The 22968-nt window shown below is 35.9% G+C and overlaps 1 protein-coding gene across 1 annotated transcript in view; it reads right to left on the bottom strand.

Moving 5' to 3' along the window:
* DCDC1 (doublecortin domain containing 1) overlaps nucleotides 1–22968 on the bottom strand; it is a 520443-nt gene that overhangs the window by 221975 nt on the left and 275500 nt on the right. The window contains 4 exon segments of the mRNA XM_053562883.1: nucleotides 2015–2120; nucleotides 4396–4521; nucleotides 7573–7736; nucleotides 11078–11179. Of these exon segments, the coding sequence (XP_053418858.1) occupies nucleotides 2015–2120; nucleotides 4396–4521; nucleotides 7573–7736; nucleotides 11078–11179 (498 nt within the window).

Here is a 22968-nt window from a genome sequence, read left to right as displayed (position 1 = left end):
GCCCAAGACAACTCTTATTTTTCCAGCGTGCAGCAGAAAAGAAGAAATGTTGGACACCCCTGATTGTGGCAGAGACAGGGATTATTAGGGATACCCCTTGCCCTTGAGGAACTGTCAATCTAGTAGGTAGGATAAGACAAGGACTTCCTGAGTTAACTTTCTAATAGAAAGATCAGATCAGATCTTGCCTCTGCTTAAATATCTCCAATGTGTTCCTTGTTTTCTCCAGAACAATAATCAGAATCTCTAACATTGAATTAAGACCCTTCATGATCTGATCCCAATATCCCTGGTAGAATCTACCACTCTCTCCTTCTCCCCCAAAGTAAGCCCAAGTTTGAATGCCCAAACTTGGAGCCTGGTCAACTTTGGACCACGTATGAAAGGTTGTAAGAGGAGCAGCGCCTAGTTCAATGTCATTGGAAATGGCATAGAAGTGAAGCAATGATGGGGTTCCAAAGCCAAAAACATCATATGGTGTTTGAGGATGGAATTGGGGTAAAGAAAAATTTCACAAAGCAGTCATGAGTCAGATAGGGCTAAAACAATGGGCAGGGTTTTGATAGCATTTACGGAATGCCAACTCTATGCCAGACAGTGTGCTATGGTACAGCACAAGGGTGACAGAGAAGGCTACGGTGGTGACAAAGAAAGAAGAAAAGGTTGAATTCCAGGCAGAGGAATCCATGTGGGCATAATAACAGAAAGCATCGAGTGCTTTCAGGAAACAATAAATGAATGATCTGGCTTGGCTAACAAACAAAAAACATACTAGAGAATAGTCAGCCTTGAAGGATATGTTACAGCTAAACAAACAAAAGTCCATTCATCAAACATGTACTGTGCCCTTGCCCTACATTCAAGACTTTGTGCTAGCACTGAGAAATACAAAAATGAGTTAAGGCATGTCTGTGTCCAAAGAATTCTCAGTTTAGTGAAAGAGAAAGACGCTAAAGCAAATGCATATATGAAAACACAAACTCTAAGAACAATTTTCAAAGGGCAAAAAGGAATTCTGAGAACACAAAATAATTAGATATTAATTCTCTCTGGATGATCTGAGAAGGCTTCATGGAAGAAGAGGAAGTTGAGTAAAACCTTAAGAGGCAAGGAATGGCAACAGTCGAGGGTATATCCCAGGCAAAAAGTAACACAAGCCACGGCACGTGGTATCAGAATGAAAAGCATATTATGGCACACACACAGAGATTTATTAAATCTGACTATAATAAATTGAGAGTGGGGGTAGATTAGAAGAGAATCATGGAAATCAATGAAGACCAGATGAGATTTTGAAATTTCAATAGGCAATAGCTAAGCATACACATTTTTGAGCAAGATAATAATGCTACTGGCGAAAAAACAAAGGGCCCAGAAAGTCTTACTTTCTTTAGGCATCTCTGTATGCCTTTTGGTTTTGATTTAATTTTGCTCAAAAACTAAAGGTTATGCTGCTGAAATGAAAAACCTCACACAGAGTTTGCCAGCAAAGAAAAACAAAAGAATTATTTCTTCCTTAACAACATGTTTTAAATACCTTTTATAGTTCAGGCAGAGAAAAAAGAATTCTTCACTAGAAGGATAAATTTCTAAGTATAAATTGATAAATAAACCTGATTGGGTTGCCATAAGTTGGGTTTTCTAACCCAATTCCTTAGACACATCGGTCTTAGAGCAAATAGATCAGACCCTAAAGTACAGAGAAATAACAGTCATCTTGAAGACACTCTTAAACAACTCCAACTTATTAATACAGCTGGTACAAAGAAAATATGCCAAACAATAGAACTCATGTGACATAATTCAAGTAGAAATTTTTCAAGTAGGAATGCAGTAGATTGTTTCAGTTTTGGAGTGGTGCTTAATTAACAAGAAGTAAAGAATAAAACTTGCCCCAACAATTGTAAAAATAACATATGGTTTTAACAAAAGCTTTCATAAATACCCACCCAGTCACCATATATTGACTGTCTGATACATAAAATATACTTTAGTAAGTCCAACAAAATCAGACCTTGTTTCGTAGGAAATGATTCTCCAAGTTCACCTTTTCAAACTGCTCAGGTGTCTGCTCATTGGTGCAGTTAAAATTAGTTGGAAATCCCTCACAAACTTCCCAACTAAGGAAAACAAAACATTAAATTATTTTCATTAGAACAATATGCATTTAATAATAATACTCTTTACCAGGATATAACAACCTATGTTATATTATATTCTACTAGTGAGAGGGAAAAAAACTACTATATAGTTCATAATCTCTTGGTGTCTATAATTGGGAGATAAAAGACTTTAAAATTTAACCTTGCAATTATTTATGCTATTGGGAGATACTATGCCTAATTACTTATTAATAAAATTAAAAAAACAATGTTTTTCAATCTTACACAGTCACCTGTGGTTATTATCTTGGTTGTTAAGTTTATATTTTAAATATATACACTAGGCTATGAATAATAAAGGATATTTTTATACTTATAACAGTTGTGTTAAAATGGTAATTTAATATTTTTAAGAGAACCTTAGGAGGCCTCACAGTCACATGAGTACATTGACAAAGCAGGCTGGAGAGGCTGGGGTTTTGTTCTCAATTCAGTCAAATTTAAAAGTGACCTGATTTTCATCCTAAAAAAAATTATCTGGGTTAACTTGGATAACATAGGACATACCACGCACCATGTTACTCAACACAAATCAATCCTAGAACTGGGAATAGCAATTTTTATCAATACTCTGAGAAATACAAATAAGAAATACATTAAGATTTCAAATGATCCATTTTAAATGATAGAAAATTCAAATGTAGTGCAAAAAGTAAATTATCTAACAAAATCAGTTTGCATTCAATAAGGGCAGCTTCACATTGTTATACTTAGGGAAAACAGTATTTATTGCACCTGGGGACTACATGAACTAAAAACAGAAACCTCTAGCTAAAAATTGAAGGGGAAAATCTAGTCAAATTTAACAGCTTAGGGAAAGATTATTGGATACAAAATACATCTTATAAATGGAAAACGTCTATTAAAAAAAATGCAGATAACTGACTTTCTACCTGTAAAGAAAAAGAGAACAAGAAGAAATAGAGTCAAATCTTTTGCAGAAAGTACAAGCAGTCACTGGGGGGGTGAGAAGGGCTAGACCTGTTGTTTAAATAACTACCAAGGAAAACTAGTATGTCCTTCTACACACATTTTGCAATAGGTTGTCAAAGCTGGACTGCTCTGACATCAAACTGCTTTTGGTCCTCTGGATATGCCTTCTATTTCAGCATTTTCAACTGTATATTAAGGAGAACTAAAATATGTTAAACTATAAAATATTAAAGCTAGATGGTACCTTATAGATGGATTACCTAATCCAACATAATATCAGTATTGTGCTGAAATGTCCAATGTGGTAATCACTAGCCACTATTTAAATTTAAATTTATTTCATTTTAAGAAAAATTAAAAATTCATTCCCTCATTCATACTAATGACATTTCAAATGCTCGATTGTGACAAAGTATATTTCCACCATCACAGAAAGTTCTATTGAACAGTGCTAGATAGTGGGTAAGCATTCAGATTCCTAAAACAGATAATCTTGGATGGAATCCTGGCTATAAAACCAGTGTATGGTGCCCCATGATCGCATTAATGTACACAGCTATGATTTAATAAAGAAAAAGAATCCTGGCTATATCACATACTAGCTATGTAACTTTGGGCAAATTACTTCACTATTTTGTGCCCTGGTTTATGCCTTTGAAAAACAGAATGATAGTAAAGTAATGGGGGATGACGGAATTAAAATAATTGTTTTGAAGTTTAAATTAATTCTTACCCAATTCATTTGTATCTGCCTGGCCTGGGGTCTACACTCAGTAAATGCCAGTTTTTATTATTTACAAATAAGAAACTGACACCCACCTTCTCATGAACAATCATGAACAGAAATGAGACAGCTACCTTGTGAGATCTTCTAAGTCCCATTCTGTTCTTTTTCACATTGTCCCACAGAGCCTCCAACACATTGCTTATGTTTTAACTTGATTGTCATCAGATAAGATGTTTAAATATGAACACTCATACAGTTCCATTTTAAATGGAATTTAGAAAGAACTACTAAAAAAACTACCAAAAAAACTTTTAGATTTCAAACAAAATTGTTACCTTTCCAAAGGAAAAACTATATTCTGTTCATTGCCCTACATACCTTTTTAAAACTAAAAAATGTTAATTGTAAGTCTTTTAGACACTACCTCATCATATCATGAAATAAGTCAATAAAATAAATAATTGCTTATTTAAGACAATTCAGATGAGTACTTTTAGCATTTCAAATCTCTCACTCTGGGAAATCTTGAATTAGGTGATTTATATTACTCTAACTGAACACTTGTTAATTTACTTGTCACATCCAGGTAGCAGAACAGTATTAGCATCCAAAAAGGTCTTATATGCAACTATGATGCCACCTCTGGCAAATGCAGTCACTCGGTCAAAAGTCAAACACAAAACACGATTTAGTGGAGATCTGAAAAACAGAAGAAAAAAAATCAACGGTATCTGCAGAATTATACATATACTAAAATTTAAGCACAAATAAATAACAAAATTTATGATACTAGTGTCTAAATAACTCCAGAAATAAGTGAACTTCACATTATGGTGATAACACTATTTTGGTATCCCATATTAATACCTGAAATGTACATTTCAGTTTATTTCGTTGATCTATAATATGAAAGAATAGTTGCGACATGTGATTTTTAAAAATAATTTCAATAATAAAAGGGAAGTATTTCATTATGAAAAACAATCGTCATTCATACAATGTTCATTTTTCATTGATAACTGCAATGTAATACATCCATAGTAATCTTGGGAAATGACAATTAAATTAAACTTTACTATTTGGCTACAAACAAGGTGGGATTTTTTTTTTTTTTTTTTTTGGTGAGTTCACTAAATGCTATGCTGATTCGATTTTCATAGTATGTATTATTAAGCACATTGTTTTAGGTGAATTTGGGAATTAAAACCAAATTCAAAACTGATCTTAAATTAAAAGAATAAACACTATGTCAACTATGAACCATTTTTCCCTAAACTGGTAACAAAGACTGGCTGTTTAGCTATAGAAATAAAGGACTCAACCACATCACCTCTTGTCTTGTTGCCAAAAGTATTTAAACTGAACCTAATCATAAGAGAACACTCAGACAAACCCCACATGTGGGACATTCTATAAGAAAAATGCCTGGATTCCTAAAAAATAATAGATGGAGGAAATATTCTAGATTAAAAAGAACTAAAGAAAATAACTAAATGCAATATAGGATTATAAAAATCTCTAAAACACATTTCTGGTAGCTTGAATATAGATTGTATATTAAATGTATTGTGTTATTGTTGACCGTGTCAGATTTATAATTTGGTAATCTAGGAGAATGTCTTGTTCTCCAGTTACATGACCTAAAGCATTTAAGAGTGAAATATTAACAATTTTCTGAAATTACTTTCAAACTGAGAGAGAAAGAGAGATGGAAAATATAATAGAGGTAAAACAAATGTGGCAAACTCTTTAAATTGGTGAACCTAGGTGTAGGATATGCAGGGGCTCATTGAACCATTCTGCCAACTTTCTATAGATTTGAAATTTTTCTAAATAAAAACTTTGGGAAAATATAATTAAAGGACTCACAATAAGAGCAGATATAGGCAAATCATCTTTTGCAAATGAGTACCCTGCCCCCTCATAGCAACATAAATTAGACATATTAGAATTACTTCCTGAAAATGAATACCATTTATTTAGTATATATTACACATTTTCTCAATATATTTTAAACTAGATGGGAATAAAGTTTTAGACATAAATTTGTTTTAAATTCCAATAGTAACAAAATGCTGTAATGGTTTCCTGATGCTTTAGATTGGATTCAAACCAGAAAAAAATACATTATCCTATTAAAGTAACAATGAAATATAAATAAATATATGTATTTATAAATTTCTCCAATTTTAATCCTTAACTGATTTTAGAATATTCAGATTCTTGGCATTTTATCAATTATTCCACAAATATGATCCAATTAGTTAAGAAAAAGTAATAATAAGAAATAAGAAAAGATCTTATTACAATACTATATTATAGAAAACATTGTTAAAAATGTCAAAATTTGTCATTACTTTCAATTTGACAATGATATTAAGAATATTTCATGGCACACATTTTATTAAAGCCTTTCCTTGCAACTGTAAGGGCTTGCTAAATTATTCAAAAATTTTTGCTACTTTAAAATTCATTACTGTTGTTATCATTGTAAAAATAATGTGTTTAATGTGTAAAAATAATTGTGCTACTCACAATGCAAATGAATCGTATTTGAAATTTGCCTGTGGAAAAAAGCTTATCATTCTTATAGGTATTTTTAATTTCATAAATGACACAACCTAAGAAATCACTAAATATTTTAATTTCACTCTCCTGGGACAAATGAAATAAAATTTTGTAACACAGGACCCACAATTTACTCTACCAACTTCTTCCAAAACCTTTAAGGATTTCTGAGTAGATTTGTTTCAGCATTTGAAGTTTTTACTATTTGAATAGGTAGCAAATCTAATCAGCCCTTATTTTGCTAAGATTTAGATCTGTTTATGCTATTTGCATTATAATTAGTATATGATCAATTATACTCTAGATGAAAAATTATTTTCCCTTATTCTGTTCTAGAGCTAAGTAATAAACTAAAAGAAATTTAAAATAGGCAGAAAAGTGTGTTTAAGTTTCCTGACAAGCAGTTTCAGAGTTCAGCTGGATGTGTTCAGTCAAAATAGGCATAAATTCCCAAGATATTCAACACAACAGCCCAGCTCATCCATGGCTGTATACCATAGCCCTTTTCTTTCTTTGGAAATGAAGATAATTTTATGCAGGAATTTACAAATCTACAAAAATTTACACAACACTCAGCAATAACCAGTAATTATCGTCGGATAATGTAAGGCGCTTTTGAAGAGCATAACTTTCATAGGACAGGGCTTACAGCTTTACCAATTTATCTTTAGCTGTCCTGTCATTGGTGCTTAAAAGGTTAAGACTTTATTTGTGAAAACAGAGAGAGATAGTGGGGAATCATGTTGTCTACAGCTTCATAAATCTTGCTTAAGATCCTTTTCAATTACCATCCATTTCTCCTTTAAAAAGGGACAAAAAAAAATAGAGGAGTGGAAGCAGGTCAGGGCAGTGTGTGACAATGACAGTGTGATGGGCTTGAGCCCCCCGTGGCGTTTCCATCTGCTATCATTAAGGTGACTACTCAGACATGAACAAATCCCTCTTGCTGTGCTGACAAGCAGACTTCAAGAACTATGACAAGGCATTAAGACAGAAACTCAGAGAGAGAGAGATGTCATATTCCATAAACAATACCGCCTCACAAAAACACCCCTGAAATTTTATTGGAATTCAAAATTTTTTACAATTTCATAAAGGATGCTACTTGGCTTCTCAACTCTTCTTTTAAATTAGCTCACCCTGGAAAGATTGAGGACAGAGAAAAAAATGCCTCCTTCCTACCTGTATGCTTTACCATACGAGACCCAAATTTTTTGCTCACTCTTCAGCAAAAGTGGATTCTTAATTTCTTGACCATGCTCATCAAAAAGCTGAATTGAAGAAATACTGAGGCCTGGAGGATTGATGGAAGAACCTTGAAGTCTTTGATGAATCTGGAGAAGTAACTGGTGGGGGTATGGGGAGGGATGAAGAAAAAGAAATTACCTCAAATGTGAACATCTGTAATAAATGGTCTCTACTCTGTAACAAATGAAGTCCAAACAAATAATAATTAAATTCACATAGAATGTTAAAAGGAATGTGAAATGACAGCAATGTTTAGCTCAGTGTAAAGTAACAAAATGAGCATGGGCTTTTAACCAGCAGGGGGTGCCACAGGCTTGTGATTGAGCTCTGACCCTTTGGCACCAGGACTGAAAGCAGATGTGACAGTCTTATAGAAAGAGCATTTAGCTTCTACACACGGTAACAGTCCTCTTGATGAGGGTTATGCTTTCCTTGTCTTAGCCACACATTTTGTTAGGGGCCTTCCAGACCCTGTTCAAGGTTTACAATCGCCAATCTCCCTGTCCCTAACTAACCTCAGGTAGCTAATGGTAGAACAATTCACTGTGCACAAGATTGCAAAAATAAATGTGACTTTCAGCCTAAGCTGATTCACCTGGAACTCTTCCTGGATGCATCTTAATTATAAGCCATGAAAAACAACTGTGAGCATCTTCAGTACTGCATGTTTCCGAGTTGTGAATAAGACATCACTGAAGTGTGAAGTATGAAAAGCTTCATTTAATGTTTTAAATAATAGCATTGTCAGTATTTGCTTCTATCTTATATTTAGAGTCTCTGAATTATGGAGATATTTCCGAGTTAGGACATACTTCAAACAGAAAGTAAATCTAACAGAAGTGTGCTGCATATGGCATTTTAAGAGACATTTTTCATTATCCTCCATCACCTTTGTTTCAGTGTTCTGGCCTCTGCTCTTTCCCGCTCTGCACTCCACCCTATCCATCCATCACTCCTTTCTTCCCCCAACCTGCTGTCATGGGCTTCCTTTTATCTCTCCTTTGTCAGTTCTTGTGTCTCTCAGTTTCTAGTTTCTTTGCAATCTCTGCAGGAATGTGGATATAGTTGTGATATTTTCTTCCTAGCTGTGGTTCAGCCCCCCACCCCTTTTTGTTGCTCTATTAATTCTCATTGAAGGTGTATTGATTAGTGCTAAGTGCTGAGGCTTGGAGGGAAGAAGGGGAAGTTGCTGGCCTACCATACATCTCAGGTGTCTCACTGAACGGCTCTAAACTCTTGACTAAGTAAAATACTTCCTTCGAAATATTCCTTTGATCAGAAATAGTATTTATAGAATGCTTAAGAATCAGGCTTTGTCCCTATTAGAGATAAACAATAGTATCTCCAACTTCAGTGTTTTCATTAGGTCCTTAGCCAGATTTTTTGTCTTGAACATCAGAAAGGCTGGAAATAATGACACATGTTTTCATGTCGTTAAAGTTAATACTTCTCACTCAGCTAGCCCAAATCAATTGAATTAAAAATTATAATTACTATGCTTTTTAAGGGTATGAATGTGTAGAATAGGCCAAGGTGGTAGAATAGCAAAAGTCTGTATTGTTTTAGGTTTTTTCCATTGAAACTGCAAACATGTTTTAAAAATCAATGGATTGTATTTCTAAAGCTTTGTGTCTATTTCTGTGCATCTCAGACCTTGAGCTTATTTTTGTTGCTTTGCTATTATTTCAGGAAACATAATGCTGATCATTTTTTAAATCACAGGGATTTTGCTTTACAGGCATCACCTTTTGTAAAGGGGAAAGATACAAAAGATTTAAGGCCTGATCTGGGAAAGAAATGTGTGTACAAAGGACAGGGATGTGAGGTAGACACAGAACGTGAGCGCCTGACCACTTAACCAAGTTCACTTCCATGGGAGTTGCATTGCAATCTCTTTTTTCTCAACTTGGTGACAGACTGCATTTTAGGTGTTCAAAGATGAGCATTCAACAGCCCACAGGAGGTGAGGGCCCAAGCCTTTCCTCTGTAGGTCATTGGTTAGGGCTTGGCTGTGGCAACCAAAAATTGTGATAATCTTCACCCATTATCTGTAAAGCTGTCATCACCAGGACTTTATAGGATAAGAATTTGTTTAGTGACTTGAGAAGAGTGTGAAACATCTTAGGCTAGTGATTGAGACACGTGTCCACACAAGGGAGCAGTTGTCCTTAGTTGCCACAAGAGCTCTCTCAAAAAGCTTTATAATGCCCCGATAGAAGCCCTCCCCCACCAGATTTGCTTGCATATAGAAGTGAAGTGTAGTCAATTCCAGTGTCTGTAAGTCAATATTAAAAGTTTCTATAGACTAGTTTCTATATACTAGAAGATAAGTTTCTTATCTTCTTATACAAGATATTATACATGCCATCTCCTATTTTAACATGAGCCAAAAACTAAAGTATTCTGATATAAAAAAGGGGGAAGATAGGTTTAAAACTCTAGGAAGGTTTTTATAAACCAGGGATGTGGTGTTAAAAAGAAACATCCGTCAAGGCTCAGGATCCTTCTCTATAATCAAAGTAACATCTCCTTGTCTCTTCTGGGAATAGCTAATTGATCCAATGAGAGGCTCCCAATTCATATACAACTTCTTTGATTGGCTGTAAAGCCAGGTAATGGATACCACGAGGAGAGGTAAGTCTGTGGGTGCTGAACTAAAGTGAGAGGGGAAAGAAGCAAGTTTCTGAACAAAGGCAAAGCAACGGAGCCCAAAACACTGATGTGCACTCGGGCGCATAACCTCAATTTGTAAACAACAGGGTGTTCAGTGTCCTTTTATGCGAGACAAAGACCCAAAATAAAGACCCTGAACATGCTGGTTCTGCCTGGGAAACATCCTAATTGTCTGGAAAATAGAAAAAGGTAAGAGTGCTGAAGATAAACCAGCTGGACCGGCTCCCAGTGAGAGTGGTAAAGACCAAGGCTACGTGTCACTCGCAGGGTCTGGGGCTTAGAAATACTCCAGATCCAGAACATATCCTCACTTAACATCATATCACTTCTTTTTAAAGTATAAACAAGAGAGAAATCCTGATGTATCAAAACCAGGGATAAATGTAGACAAATTTCCAAATACAAGCATAATGAAGGTTAAGATACAGCTATCTTACTATTAGGTAAGAGTCTAGGAGTTAATACTATAATAAAGCTGAGAGCCTAAGAAATTCAGAAGTCAATCTTTAGAATATCAGCCTTTATAGATTAGGCAAGCATTGGTCTTTTTAAAAAAAAAAAAAAACCTTTAAGATAGATCATTCCTTCTGTCCCTCCCTCCCTCCTTCCTTCTCTTCTTTCTTTCTCTCTCTTTCTTTCCTTAAAAAAAAAAAAAAACAAAAAAGAAGAAGAAGAAGAAACCTTTAAGATACAACTGTCCAAATTAACTCTAAGTCATGTGAAAGACACCTTTCTTTCACAATAAACAAATAGCCAGTAAACTCACTCTTTCCATCATATTGCCAGTTTGAGGTGGGCTATTAGACTTCAAATCCTTTTTACTGATACAAACAGTGATCTCTCCAGTGTTTTTACCGTTTTCAAATACCTGAAAAATAAACATTCAAAAATAAAAAAAAATACAGACTCACAGACATACAAATATTTATATATTTATACATATATAAATCTAGGCAGCTCTTTCTTTGCATGGTACTGGGTCAACTGAGAGCCATGCACACAGGAACCAGACACAGCAGAGACTGCATGAGCTCATGCAAGTAATTGGCAATGAAAATCAACAGCACTAGAAGAATAACATAAAGAACAGCTCCTGTTTCTCCTTTTGGTCTCAGTGTCCAATTTGATGGGCATACCTTACAATCTTAAAGTAGAATAAAATGAAGACATTCAAGGAAGAATGACTGACCACAGCAGATGCTTAAATGAGCAAGCAACAGAAAAAAAGTCAGGTAGCCACATATTAACTAGTTAATCTCATTCTTCTTGAAAAACACAAAGCCACAAATAATCTGAGCAATCCTTGGTTTATATTTAAAATATATCAGTGTTCAGCTCATCTTTTGGCTTACTAAAAGGAAATTCAATCTGACAGATTTATTGCATAACAGTATGATGAAAGTCATCCATTTTTAGTGCATATATCCAACAAGTTGTTGAGAACAGAGATAAAATTCATAAGATTGCATTATGCAACACTTGTTGAAAAAAAAAATGCTGGCAAACGTTCTGGTCAAAAGGATCCGAATAAACCAGTTCTGACAGGACGGCTTCACTGGAGTGAACACCACCCCTCTGACCACGCTGGGGATCCATGTGGGGTGTGCCATTCACAAAGCAAGAAAGGAAGAAGGCTGAGAGAGAGGGCTGATGAATAATTTAAACCCTTGCTTTTTATTTTTATTCTCAAAAGTTCTTTTCTTCCCTTTCTGATATGCCCATCACATCGCCATAACCATTTGATTTACTTCTAGTGCTATTTGCAAAGAAGATAATTCAGGAGAATAGCTTATTTAAAAATAAAGATAATGATCTTTTCTTTTTATTTTTGAGACAGTTTGAAATGTATTTAATTAGTCTTAACCTGGTTGTGCAAGTAATGTGTTTTAATAACCCTTCTTTAGCCTTTATGCAAAAAATGAAATTGAAAAGAGAGCAGTAATATTAAGAATTGTAGCTTTTGTCCCACTCAGTGATTTTCACTGAGCTACTGATAGTGTCGTGGAGACACTACAGCTCTTTGGTGCACTGATATTGCAAACCCTCCATTCTCTTTTCCTAACTGAGATTAGTTTTAACCACTTTTCCAAGTAAAGATCCACAATTATGAGCAAGAAGTCTCTTTGCTTTTGTTAAAAACCTTGTTAAGCCAACTTTTGCCTGCAAATTCATGGGAAATAATGTGGGAGGACAATCTGACCATCCAATAATCAATTCTGGGCCCTACTGTGGAACAAAACAACAGAGAAATTTAGCAACGAAGGTCACAATCCTAGACGCATGTATTCTGCAAGGTTAGTGCTGACAAAAATCTCTGTTTGGAGAACTTATTGATGTTTCTTTGTCAAGACTTGCTAGACACGGAGTCAGAGTGCAGCAAATGATATTCTAGAAAATAGCATTGCAAGTGCTAACTGCCAAACTGAGAAAGCAGAGAGGTCTTGGTCAGCACCTAACACCTTCATTAGCTGACTGCTTTCTTCACTACCGATAATAAGATTTCCCTTCTACGTCCAGAAAAGTGTCCTCAAAAATAAATAAATAAGAATTGGCTATGACCTCAAAAAATCCTACAAGAGCATAAAAAATATATGTTTTATAGCTGTCTAACTGAAAGGAGGCTCGCTTTCCACTAGTCATTCATAAAATGTGTTTTTGCTTTGTGTCCATGAAAACAAAAATTCTCCAAATGAAAATCCTTTAAGACTCTGTTTTTCTTAAGGCTAAGCTCTAGTTTTAACTTCCATATTTTATCTGTTTTTTCAAATTCAATTCCTATACATATTTCTTCCTCCTTCAGATGATGAGTTTTTAAAGTTTCTAATGTCTAACGTTTAAACAATGATAGATCTCTGAGCAGAGAATGTCTACAATTGACTAGGTATGGGAAAATAAAAACTAGTTTCCCTTTATTTTCCTATAGGCTGATCTTTATCTTAAGAAAATTTGGCTTTTGTGTTGGCTTCCCAGTGGTTCTCAGCACACCACCTCCCTAAAGCTCTAAAGTTAAATTCTTTCCCTTGGAGTGGGATGATGTTGAAAAAACCAGCTGACATAGTTTAGGGTGCTGAGAAGCGAGGTAAATGAACCTAAAAATATTGTTACAGATCCTCTTGAAATACAGGGCAGCTAATGACTGCTGAAAAACACCTAGGAATAAGAACTTACTTCTATGCCCTTGGTTATACAAAGTACAAAATTTTAAGGGGGCATTTGTTTTTTCCATATGCCACAGTCTTTTAATTTTCTTCATGTCAACATTTAGTTTTCTTAAACTAAATTAAATTAGATTAATACCAAAGATTCATTGTAATGTTGGTAATTAATTCAATCATTCAAGAAATATTTAATGCCAAGCACTGTTCAGATGCTTAAAATGCATAAGTGAACTAAGATTCCTGTTTCTAAGCTGCTTACCCTCTGCTGGATTACAGAGAGGGATGGACAATAAACAATAAACAGAACAGAGTAACAATATAGTGTGTTCAGGGTATACCGGATCTTGTGAAACCTGAAGATTATACAATTTAGTGGGCCTTCTTTAGTATAAAGAACGCAAAACTAAAAATGTGAAACTAGATAAGAAACGTTCATTTAGAATAAGAAAAAGAAATCACCACTTACAAATTTGAAAGAACTCACATACAGGAAACACATTAAATATTTAGAAAAGTCACAAACTAGTTTCATTATGCAAAGCTTATTTTATTACAGACACTTTTTACTGCATTGTCTTTGATCACCCTTTCATATGGTAATTCTGTAACATTTTCCATAAAAAGAACAGAAAGATAATTTTAACCTCTAGCATGGTTAAACAAAAAAATTATTATTGATTAGAAAAGTTTCATTTGATTTCCCAACTTTATTGGTCATTTTGTATAAATATTTAGACTTAATACCAAATTTGGGAAAACCTCAATCAGATTTCTTTAAAATATGAGCTGTAAAATGTAGAATTTTCTACAAATTCGTTGTCTCTGTTCATTTCATGCTATGTTTCTCTTCTGCTGCCCATCCATGTCCTTTTGTGCCAGGCAATCTAGTACCCAGTCATAAGGCAATACACTATGTGGCCAGCAGATACTGTCTTCCCAGAACCTCTTCCTACACAAAAAATGGCTAGCACTAAATAAACTATACAGAGAAGTGACTGAAAAACTCTAATTACATTCCACTGTGCCCAAAGAAAACATATTCCTTTTACAGCCATAGGAACTAAGTAGGGAGGGGGGCCTGAAGTTTCATTAGCTTCACGGTAGGTAAGGAGGTGGAAAGTATACAAAAGAGAAAAAAATAGGTAGGGCAGGGGATATAGGCCTAGGATGAGTGTGATGGTCACCATATGAAGTGGGTGATCAGGATTAAGCCTGAAAGAGAGGAAAGATTTGAGCAAAGATTTGGAGGTGAGAGAGTTAGCAGGGAGAGCATTGCAAGCAGAGGGAGCCACTGGAGCAAAGAAGCCAAACAGGAACATGTCCAGTATGTAGCAGGAACTGTAAGGAAGCCAGTGTGAACGGAGCAGAGGAAGTAAATATGAAATCAGAGCAACAGGGGTGGACAGTGAAATGGGGAATCACTGCCACATTTGGAACACAGCAGTAAAAGGATTGATTGACTTTTTTTTTTTTGAGACATAGTCTCACTATGTTGCCCCTGGTCTCAAATTCCTGGGCTCAAGCAATTCTCCCACCTCAGCTTCCAAAAGTGGTGGGATTACAGGTGTGAGCCACTATGTCCTGCCCTGACTTACATTTTTAAAAAGATCATTATGGCTGCTATCATCAGAGCAGACTGTAGGGGACAAAGGCAACTTGAAGGGGAGATGACAATGTCTTAGAACAATGGATGTGGTGAGAAATTGCTGGTTTCTGTTGTCTATTCAGAGCAATGTTGTTCACTTCTGGGTTTATGAACAGATCAGGATAGAGCTCCTTTACATTGTAGATAGGCTAGTATTTATGAAACATGATGTCTGCATTTATGGATGTAAATAAATCAATATAAATGTAACTGTTAATATGGAGTATTTGTGAAATAAGTGAATGTAAATATAACTGTTAATATGGAATATAAAACTGACAACAAATTACTAAGAAAATTGTATTTATTGCAAAGATTTTATAGAGATGGTGATCAAAACTTAAACTATACAGGGAAAGCTGACCCTCACTGGCAGTTATGAGCCAATGTGGCTCTTTGATGAACTTTCCTGGCATCACTCACGACATCTATTTAAGAACATGTATAAGACCTAGTTCAGTACCATCATCTGGCTTTTAATGCTATAAGTCTGGTTAAGAGCTAGCTGTGGGGGAACAGCAGGTTCCCAAACTCTCCGTAACCACTGGGCAGACCACCCAGGAAGCTCTTCTATGCGTGAGCAGAAGGCCAAACACCTAAGCTTCAAAATGCCTCAGGATGCAATGCTGTCAAGAGACAATAATAGAAAAATGACACCACAGTGTGTTACCAAAAGTTGGTTGTCCATACAGTAACAGGATTTACTGCTAGAAGTCTGGTGAAGAGAAGGAATATAAAATAGCTACACTAAATTATCTAGCATACTTTCAGGTCAATATAATTAAACGTGCTGAACTAATTTACATGTTATCTTGGATTGGGGTCCCCTGGAACCAGACTCTGAGACCAAGATTCGCCTGCAGGAAGTTTTCTGGGAGCGCTCTCAGGAGCAACACTGATGAGAGAGTGAGGGAAGCAGGATGCCCGGGGAGGTGAACTGAGACACAGTTGCAACAGAGGCCTCTAGTGGGAGTGGTAGAGCTGAGATGGTCCATCAGCCTTGTCTAGAATTGAGACAAGATAGCCACGTCTTTGTACCTGTACCCTAGTCAAATGTTGGCTTTCGCCAGGGTGGGGACATAATCTTAGGAGAAGCAGCTCCTTTACATGGACAACAATTGTCCAAGAAGGATGCAGCTGTGGCAATGTGGGGGGTGGGGGTGGTGAGGGGTATCTCAGCCCTGAAGACGGCATCTGAGGAGTGTGGCACAGCATCTGCTACACACACACGCGTGGTAATTCATAGTGCAGGATGCTCTGTCATGTGCACAAACTCATTCAGTCCTCAAAGCAACTGGATTTTACAGATGACTCTTAGAAAGGTTAAGTAACTTCCCCAAGGCAGAAATACTCATAAGGGGCAGGGAAATCTTTAGAAATCAAGTGCCATGATCTTTTTAATTACCCTATTCCAATAAATGAAACGATATGGGAAATTTTAAAGACATAGAAAAGGATTTTACAGTAGACTTTTTGTCTAAGTCAAAGAACACAAAAATTAAATTAAAATTTTTCTTATATAAGCAGCAAATGAGTCATGAAAAAAATCTTTATCCAATTAGAATTCAAAGTTACCTTTGAAAATAGAAAATCAACTCTAACTGAATTAATGTTATGTATACCTTATCAAATAAATGTACTGCTACTTTTTCCATTTTTATAGATATCAAGATGGTTTTTAGAATATCCGTGTTTTCTATATTTTCTCAAATCTATAATATAGTATAAATCAAACAGTAAACATGTCTAACCCTAATATTCAGTTAAAGTGTGATAATCACAAAACAAATATTAAAACTATGGGACTCTGGCAACAAAAATTTCAAAATGCATTTGTATATCTATACTATATACTATATAAGAAAAGGTGTTTTGATGTCTTCAAACAGTATTTAATAAGTAAGGACCCACTAAACTTTGTCCCAGGAAATGAAAATATATGTTATAACAAATTGTATAACTGTTAAATTTCATCAGTCTAAATGGTACCTGGACAAAGAAAAAAATCAAATAATATATTTTTTATCCTAGAAAAGGTGCATTTAAGAAAATAATTTTTTAAAGAAAATTTTAAATGTCCACTATAAGTTAATAGCACAGCCCATGGTTTCTAAGTATGTACAGTAGGTGGTCAGATTTTAGGAATCAGCCAGAACACGCTAGTCTCAAAATATCTCTCCCACTAAATTTCAGCTACAGATTTACTCCCTTGTATGAGAGGTAAAGATATTAAACCTTACTAGTTGTTGATCCTTTAAGGTTATTTCTGGGCAGGCAAGAGTGGTTCCAAGTGGGAGATCAGATCTGACAAGTAAGTCTATGGGGGCAGCCACCATCCTAGCTTCAAACAGAATAGATACAACTTGTTATCTATTTTACATAGTAGATTCCAAGAAAGAACTTTGATCTAAGAAAAAAATTTTTCAAAAACTATTATTTTAGCTTTGAAAGAAAGCATGGCATTCCTTGCCCCCAAGAGCAAGTTTTGAAGAAAGTGGGGTGACAAGAGCCTGGGGTACTTGATAGCTTGAATTGGGTGTTAGGAATAGAGGAAGGCCGAGGATGGAGAAGACTGAATCTTCACAGTGGCCCTGGGAGTAGGTTTGCATTTCTTCCCTTTAAGCATTTAAAAATCTAAAGACACATTTCATTAATTCATTATAGCAGTTATTTTAAACGGAGTTTTTCTCCCACCGATTTTTCTGTGTCTATTGACAAAGTAAACTTTCCAAAATAAGCCATCTGGTTCTGCAAATTTTTTTTCTTCATATCCAATTACAGTTCTAAGTTCATATATGAAAATATTAAAACTATCTAGAAGACAGCGACAAGGTAAATTTGCTTGCCTGTCATGTCCTAAGCCAAGTAATTTCAATAAGCCCTTTATAAATGAGAACATGTCAAGGAGAAATGGAACAAGGATTTTACTTTGTGTAAATTAATTTAGTATCTAAAATTATATTTACTTGGGATTAAAATATCAAGTGCGTGGGTGCTGTCAGGAGTTGAGGTAAATACAGATTTTTGGAGGTTTCTGGGCTCAATGTATTTATTTTCATAGAATGTCAGAGGAGGGAGGTTGTTTTTATTTACTTTTTGTTTGTTTGTTAGTTTTTGAGACAGAGTCTTGCTCTGTCATCTGGGCTAAAGTACCACGGCTTCAGCCTGGCTCACGGCAACCTCAAACTCCTGATCTCAAGCAATCCTCTTGCCTCAGCCTTCTGAGTAGAGGAGCTACAGGTATCTACCACCACACCTAGATGATTTTTTCTATTTTTAGTAGAAACGGGGTCTTGCTTTTGCTCAGGCTGGTCTTGAACTCCTGATCTCAAGTGATCCTCCCAACTCGGCTTCATAGAGTGCATATTTGCATATCTATCCTATATACTATATAAGAAAAGCTGTTTTCTTATATAGTAAAAAAAATACTATGAGTCTTTTTTGATAAGAAAATCATCATCTCATGCCTTCTAAATTCTATTTTACTAGGAGAAATGAACATTAAGGGATTAAATATGAGCCAAATCATCAGATTTCCACAAATTTTCAGCCTTAGAGATCATATTCTCTCACCTTTTGATTGAATATATGTTTTAATGCTATTATTCAGTTTCTTTTTTATATGCCCATAATTTCCCCTTAATATAAATGGCTATTCTGTGTAACTAAAACCTATATAAAAGCTTCCTGTCTATAGTAACACATTTTTTTTTAAATAGCGCATTTTTAATTGCAAAACATCATGAAAACTGTAGGTAGGAACTTAATAGGTGTAAATGCATGACTTCATTTGAACTTACTAGAAAATATGCATTTGTTTAAGTTCAAATGAAGAACTTATGCTTGATATATTCATGGTGAATCAGGCTAACATAGATGTCAGTGGGTAATCCAGGGGATGGGAACATATGTAGGAAGGGAATCTCAGCAACTTGAGCATATCAAACACTCTGTGAAAAAGCTAATTGAGAGGTAAAAACAAATTAACTGCTATGGAGAAGGACAGTCTCCCTGAGAGAGAGTGTGTGCCTGCAACAGCAAGGTTCAGTGGTTGCATTTAGTCTGAATAACTGCTGGGACGGTAATAAAGCTCTGGCCTGTGGACTTTCCCTGCTGACTGCCCACCTGGCAATTCTCCGGGCACCTTCTAGGATGTCAGGACTGCACAGGGAAAGCCTGTCTCATTACATCAGGCACTGCATGGGAGCTAATGCACAGACCAATTGCTCTTCCCTGATTTTGATACAGAGGCAGTTTTTCTTTTCAGCAGATCTAGGAAAGGAAGATTGTAACTTCCTGCACACAGAGATTTACACCTGGCTACAGATGCCTGTCAGAAAATAGGCTGGTGTGAATACACCAGCTTTTTTCTTCCCCCAAAAATAGTCACAAGAAGCAAGAGGATGTGGAGGAAGACACAAGATGGAAAAAAGCACTGGAAAGCAGAGTAGGTGAGAGGTTTCAGTGCTAATTAGCTATCCCATGAGATGGTGGAAGGCATTCGTAGGGTCTCAGTTTTATCTTTAAAATGGGCAGTCCAACATTCGCCTACTATGGTAACATCTACATATGACAAATGATTCCCTCCTTCACATTTTGCACAATCTTTAGTGAATATTCTTGAACTCAAGGCAAAGTTGAATATTTTATTAATAATTTTGCTACTCTAGTCACAATTCCTTTTCCAATGAATGTCGAGACAGCATATTTTACTATTTGTATGTAGAGCAAATCTTAAATGTTTTCCCACTTTTTACTCAAATAATAACTGAAACAATAGAGCATCCCAGGAGTTATAAATACATATTTGAGAAAAGTGGATAAATAGGAAAGACAACTATCAAAGAATATACAATGGAAATAAGAACACAACGTGAATAGTGAGGACGCCACCAAAAAAAAAAATCTTGCTGCAATTGTACGGAGAGCTTACCTCAGTTATCTCCTTTAGTCATTTAATTATTTCAGATACAAATATATTTTTATTTCTTTATTTTTATTTAGAAGACAGGGTCTCACTTCGTTGTCCAGACTACAGTACAACAGCCTGATCATAGCTCATTGCCATCCTGAATACTTGGGCTCAAGTAATCCCTCTGCCTCAGCCTCCTGAGCAGCTGGGGCTACAGTCATGCACCATCATCTCAGCTATATTGCCCAGGCTGATCTCAAACTCTAGCAATCTTCCTGCCTCAGCTTCCCAAAGTGCTGAGATGATACATATGAGCTACTGCACCTAGCCTGACTTTTAAATATTTAAATAAGCTTTCTATTAATCAAAATGAATAACTGGAGGAACTTTAACCTTTTTGTTAAATGATCACTAACTAGAATGCAAATCTCACCTTATTTCATGGTGCTCTTATGCTATTGCTAGGGCAAATTTAAGTATTCAAGGCAGAGAAATGGCTGGGAAGGTATTATGAATAAAAGCATCTTTTCTGTTATCAACCAAATTAGCCCATTTTCTAAATATACATAGGCCTATAAATGTAAAATAATGGAATTATAGTAAAGAACTATTCAGCCAGAGTGTATGTATGTAAAGTTAATGAAGATTAAACTTCTGACTCCTGATGAGCTTCAGGTCCTATGAGTTCTGTAAGTGCCAGAGGTGGGGAGGGGAATCTAGATATTAATTAGAAAGTATTTCTATGGAAGTATTTCTAATAAGCTATCTAAAAAAGGTCTTAGATAAAAGCACCTGAATCTCCAAAGCTCTATTACTTTGCTGTGATTTACTTTCTCATTCTACATAAATATTTCAGGTCTAATTTTAAAGAGAGCCTTCCCTTCCCCCCACCCCCCAAATCATCTCCCACGTTTTACAAGTTCTGGGCCCCACAGAAACTGGATCTGCTTCTACTGGCAGCAAATGGAAGGCAATCCTCAGAGCATCATTGACCAATTGTGTGTTAAAAGCACTAATTCTGTGAAAGAACATTCCTGTACTCATCTTTCCCTTGTTCCCCCATGCTTTCTTCCACCTACTCACACATCACACACTCTTGCTCATCAATTCTCTGTCACAATCACCCACCTTCCTCCTAGTTTTTCTACCCACGATCCCCTACAGATTTGCTATTGGCCTTTCCTACCAATCCTTTCTTCCCTGCTCTCCCAGGGAAATACTAGCATTTCTGATAGCATCTCCATGGGGATGAAGAGGAGGAGGAGCTGCCGGAAAAAAACAGGACAAGGAAGGCAGAAGTCACTGAGCCATGGCTACAGCAGATGTTCTCATGGGGACAGGGGTGGTGACAGTGACAGGGCATGTAAGGAATATAAGAGAAGGTCTGAAATAGTAAGAAAGTGTTCTAAAAACTTATTGCCTAAAGGGCTTCATAGATTATGGTGCACATTAAGTATAACTGTTGAAGGCAAAAACAAGAAGGAATCCCATCAATCTAAAAGGTGCTATGATGTGATGGCAAGCAAAGTACCAGAATACAAAAGGTGCACTGAATATCTGGGCATGTGACGGCATACGGAAATGATGTGCACCAGTAAGAAACATCACGGAGCAAGAGCGCAATTACAGATGATATGATTTTTCCTGAAATTCCTCAAATGTTGTTATATTGTCTTTAAAAAAAAAAAAAAGAATTTTACCATAGCAGGTATAATATCTACACTTGGGCTATTCTCAGACCTTTACCTTGTATGTCCATATAAACTTGACTTTGCATTATGTCATCTGATTACAAAATGGGACTGACATAATAATGTGTCCTTTTAAGAGATGACCTTCTAATGTTGAGACTTAACCAAAAACTTCTACCCTGAAGTAGAAGTGTCTTATTTTAAGGTGTGCTCCCAAAGACGCGCTAGGTCTTATTTTCAGGGGACGTCTTATCTTTCCTGTAAGTAGGTCTTATTTTCGGAGGATGTCTTATTTTTGGGAAAACAGGGTATGTGATATTTTAAAATGATCAATGAAAGATGTGGTGAGGAAGATGTTCAGTGGCAAGGGGAAGAACCATATGATGAAAAAGCACGCTTTTTGAATCACACCCTGCCTCCAGCCCCTAGTTGAGAACCACTGATCTGGAAGATGGTGATGGCTACAATACGTTATTTTGGTTCTTGAAGCTGAGTTGATATAAGTCATAGAATATAAAAGATTAGAAAGATAATCATCCCATTCATTTTTTTATCAGCCACTTTTCTAAGATCAAAATGAATAGAAAAAAGAAAAAAGTTTTACTAGAGCTATGCTTTTCAGTTACAAGTGGAAACTGTATTTCTTTCATCTAACCCTCTGAAATAGTAATGCCACAAGGTAGGATAAAATTGTTCATAACCAGAGAAGCCGTGGCCCTTGCCCAAGTGAGTCAGAGGGAACTGAGTTAGAGACGGTACTCAAATGAAGGTCTGCACCTCACGGGAATTTAGAGGTTAGCTAAGCAACTGATACAAACCTATTCTGGAATTAATGCAAGAATACACACTGTGACCTTCAGCTGGAATTAGTAAGATCTCCCCAGCCAAGAGGGAATACAGAATCAGCACCACCCACATCACCAATTCTAAGAGATTTGTAAATCTGAACAAATACTTTGCCAACTAAGTTTTGTCTCAACTATCTGGCTAGTTCAGATATAAGAGCTGGTTTTAAAAACTACAGATTTCAGTTTCCTTTCCCTCAGGGCAGATGCCTATGTCTGACTATGGGAGGTGGGGTGTGAGGAATATATTGCCACAAATAATATATAATAATTTATTTGCAATATTACACCTAACTCGATATGAGAAACATGTAAGTCAATTTGGCCTTCCACCACCAACTTCCCTTTCTAGCCTAACCACAGGAAAAAGTAGCTGTATGTAACACATAACCCTGACCTCTCCCCA

The sequence above is a fragment of the Nycticebus coucang genome, chromosome 14 (genome assembly GCF_027406575.1).
Source record: "Nycticebus coucang isolate mNycCou1 chromosome 14, mNycCou1.pri, whole genome shotgun sequence".
Taxonomy (NCBI): Eukaryota; Metazoa; Chordata; class Mammalia; order Primates; family Lorisidae; genus Nycticebus; species Nycticebus coucang.
This window is presented reverse-complemented; position numbering and strand designations above follow the sequence as displayed.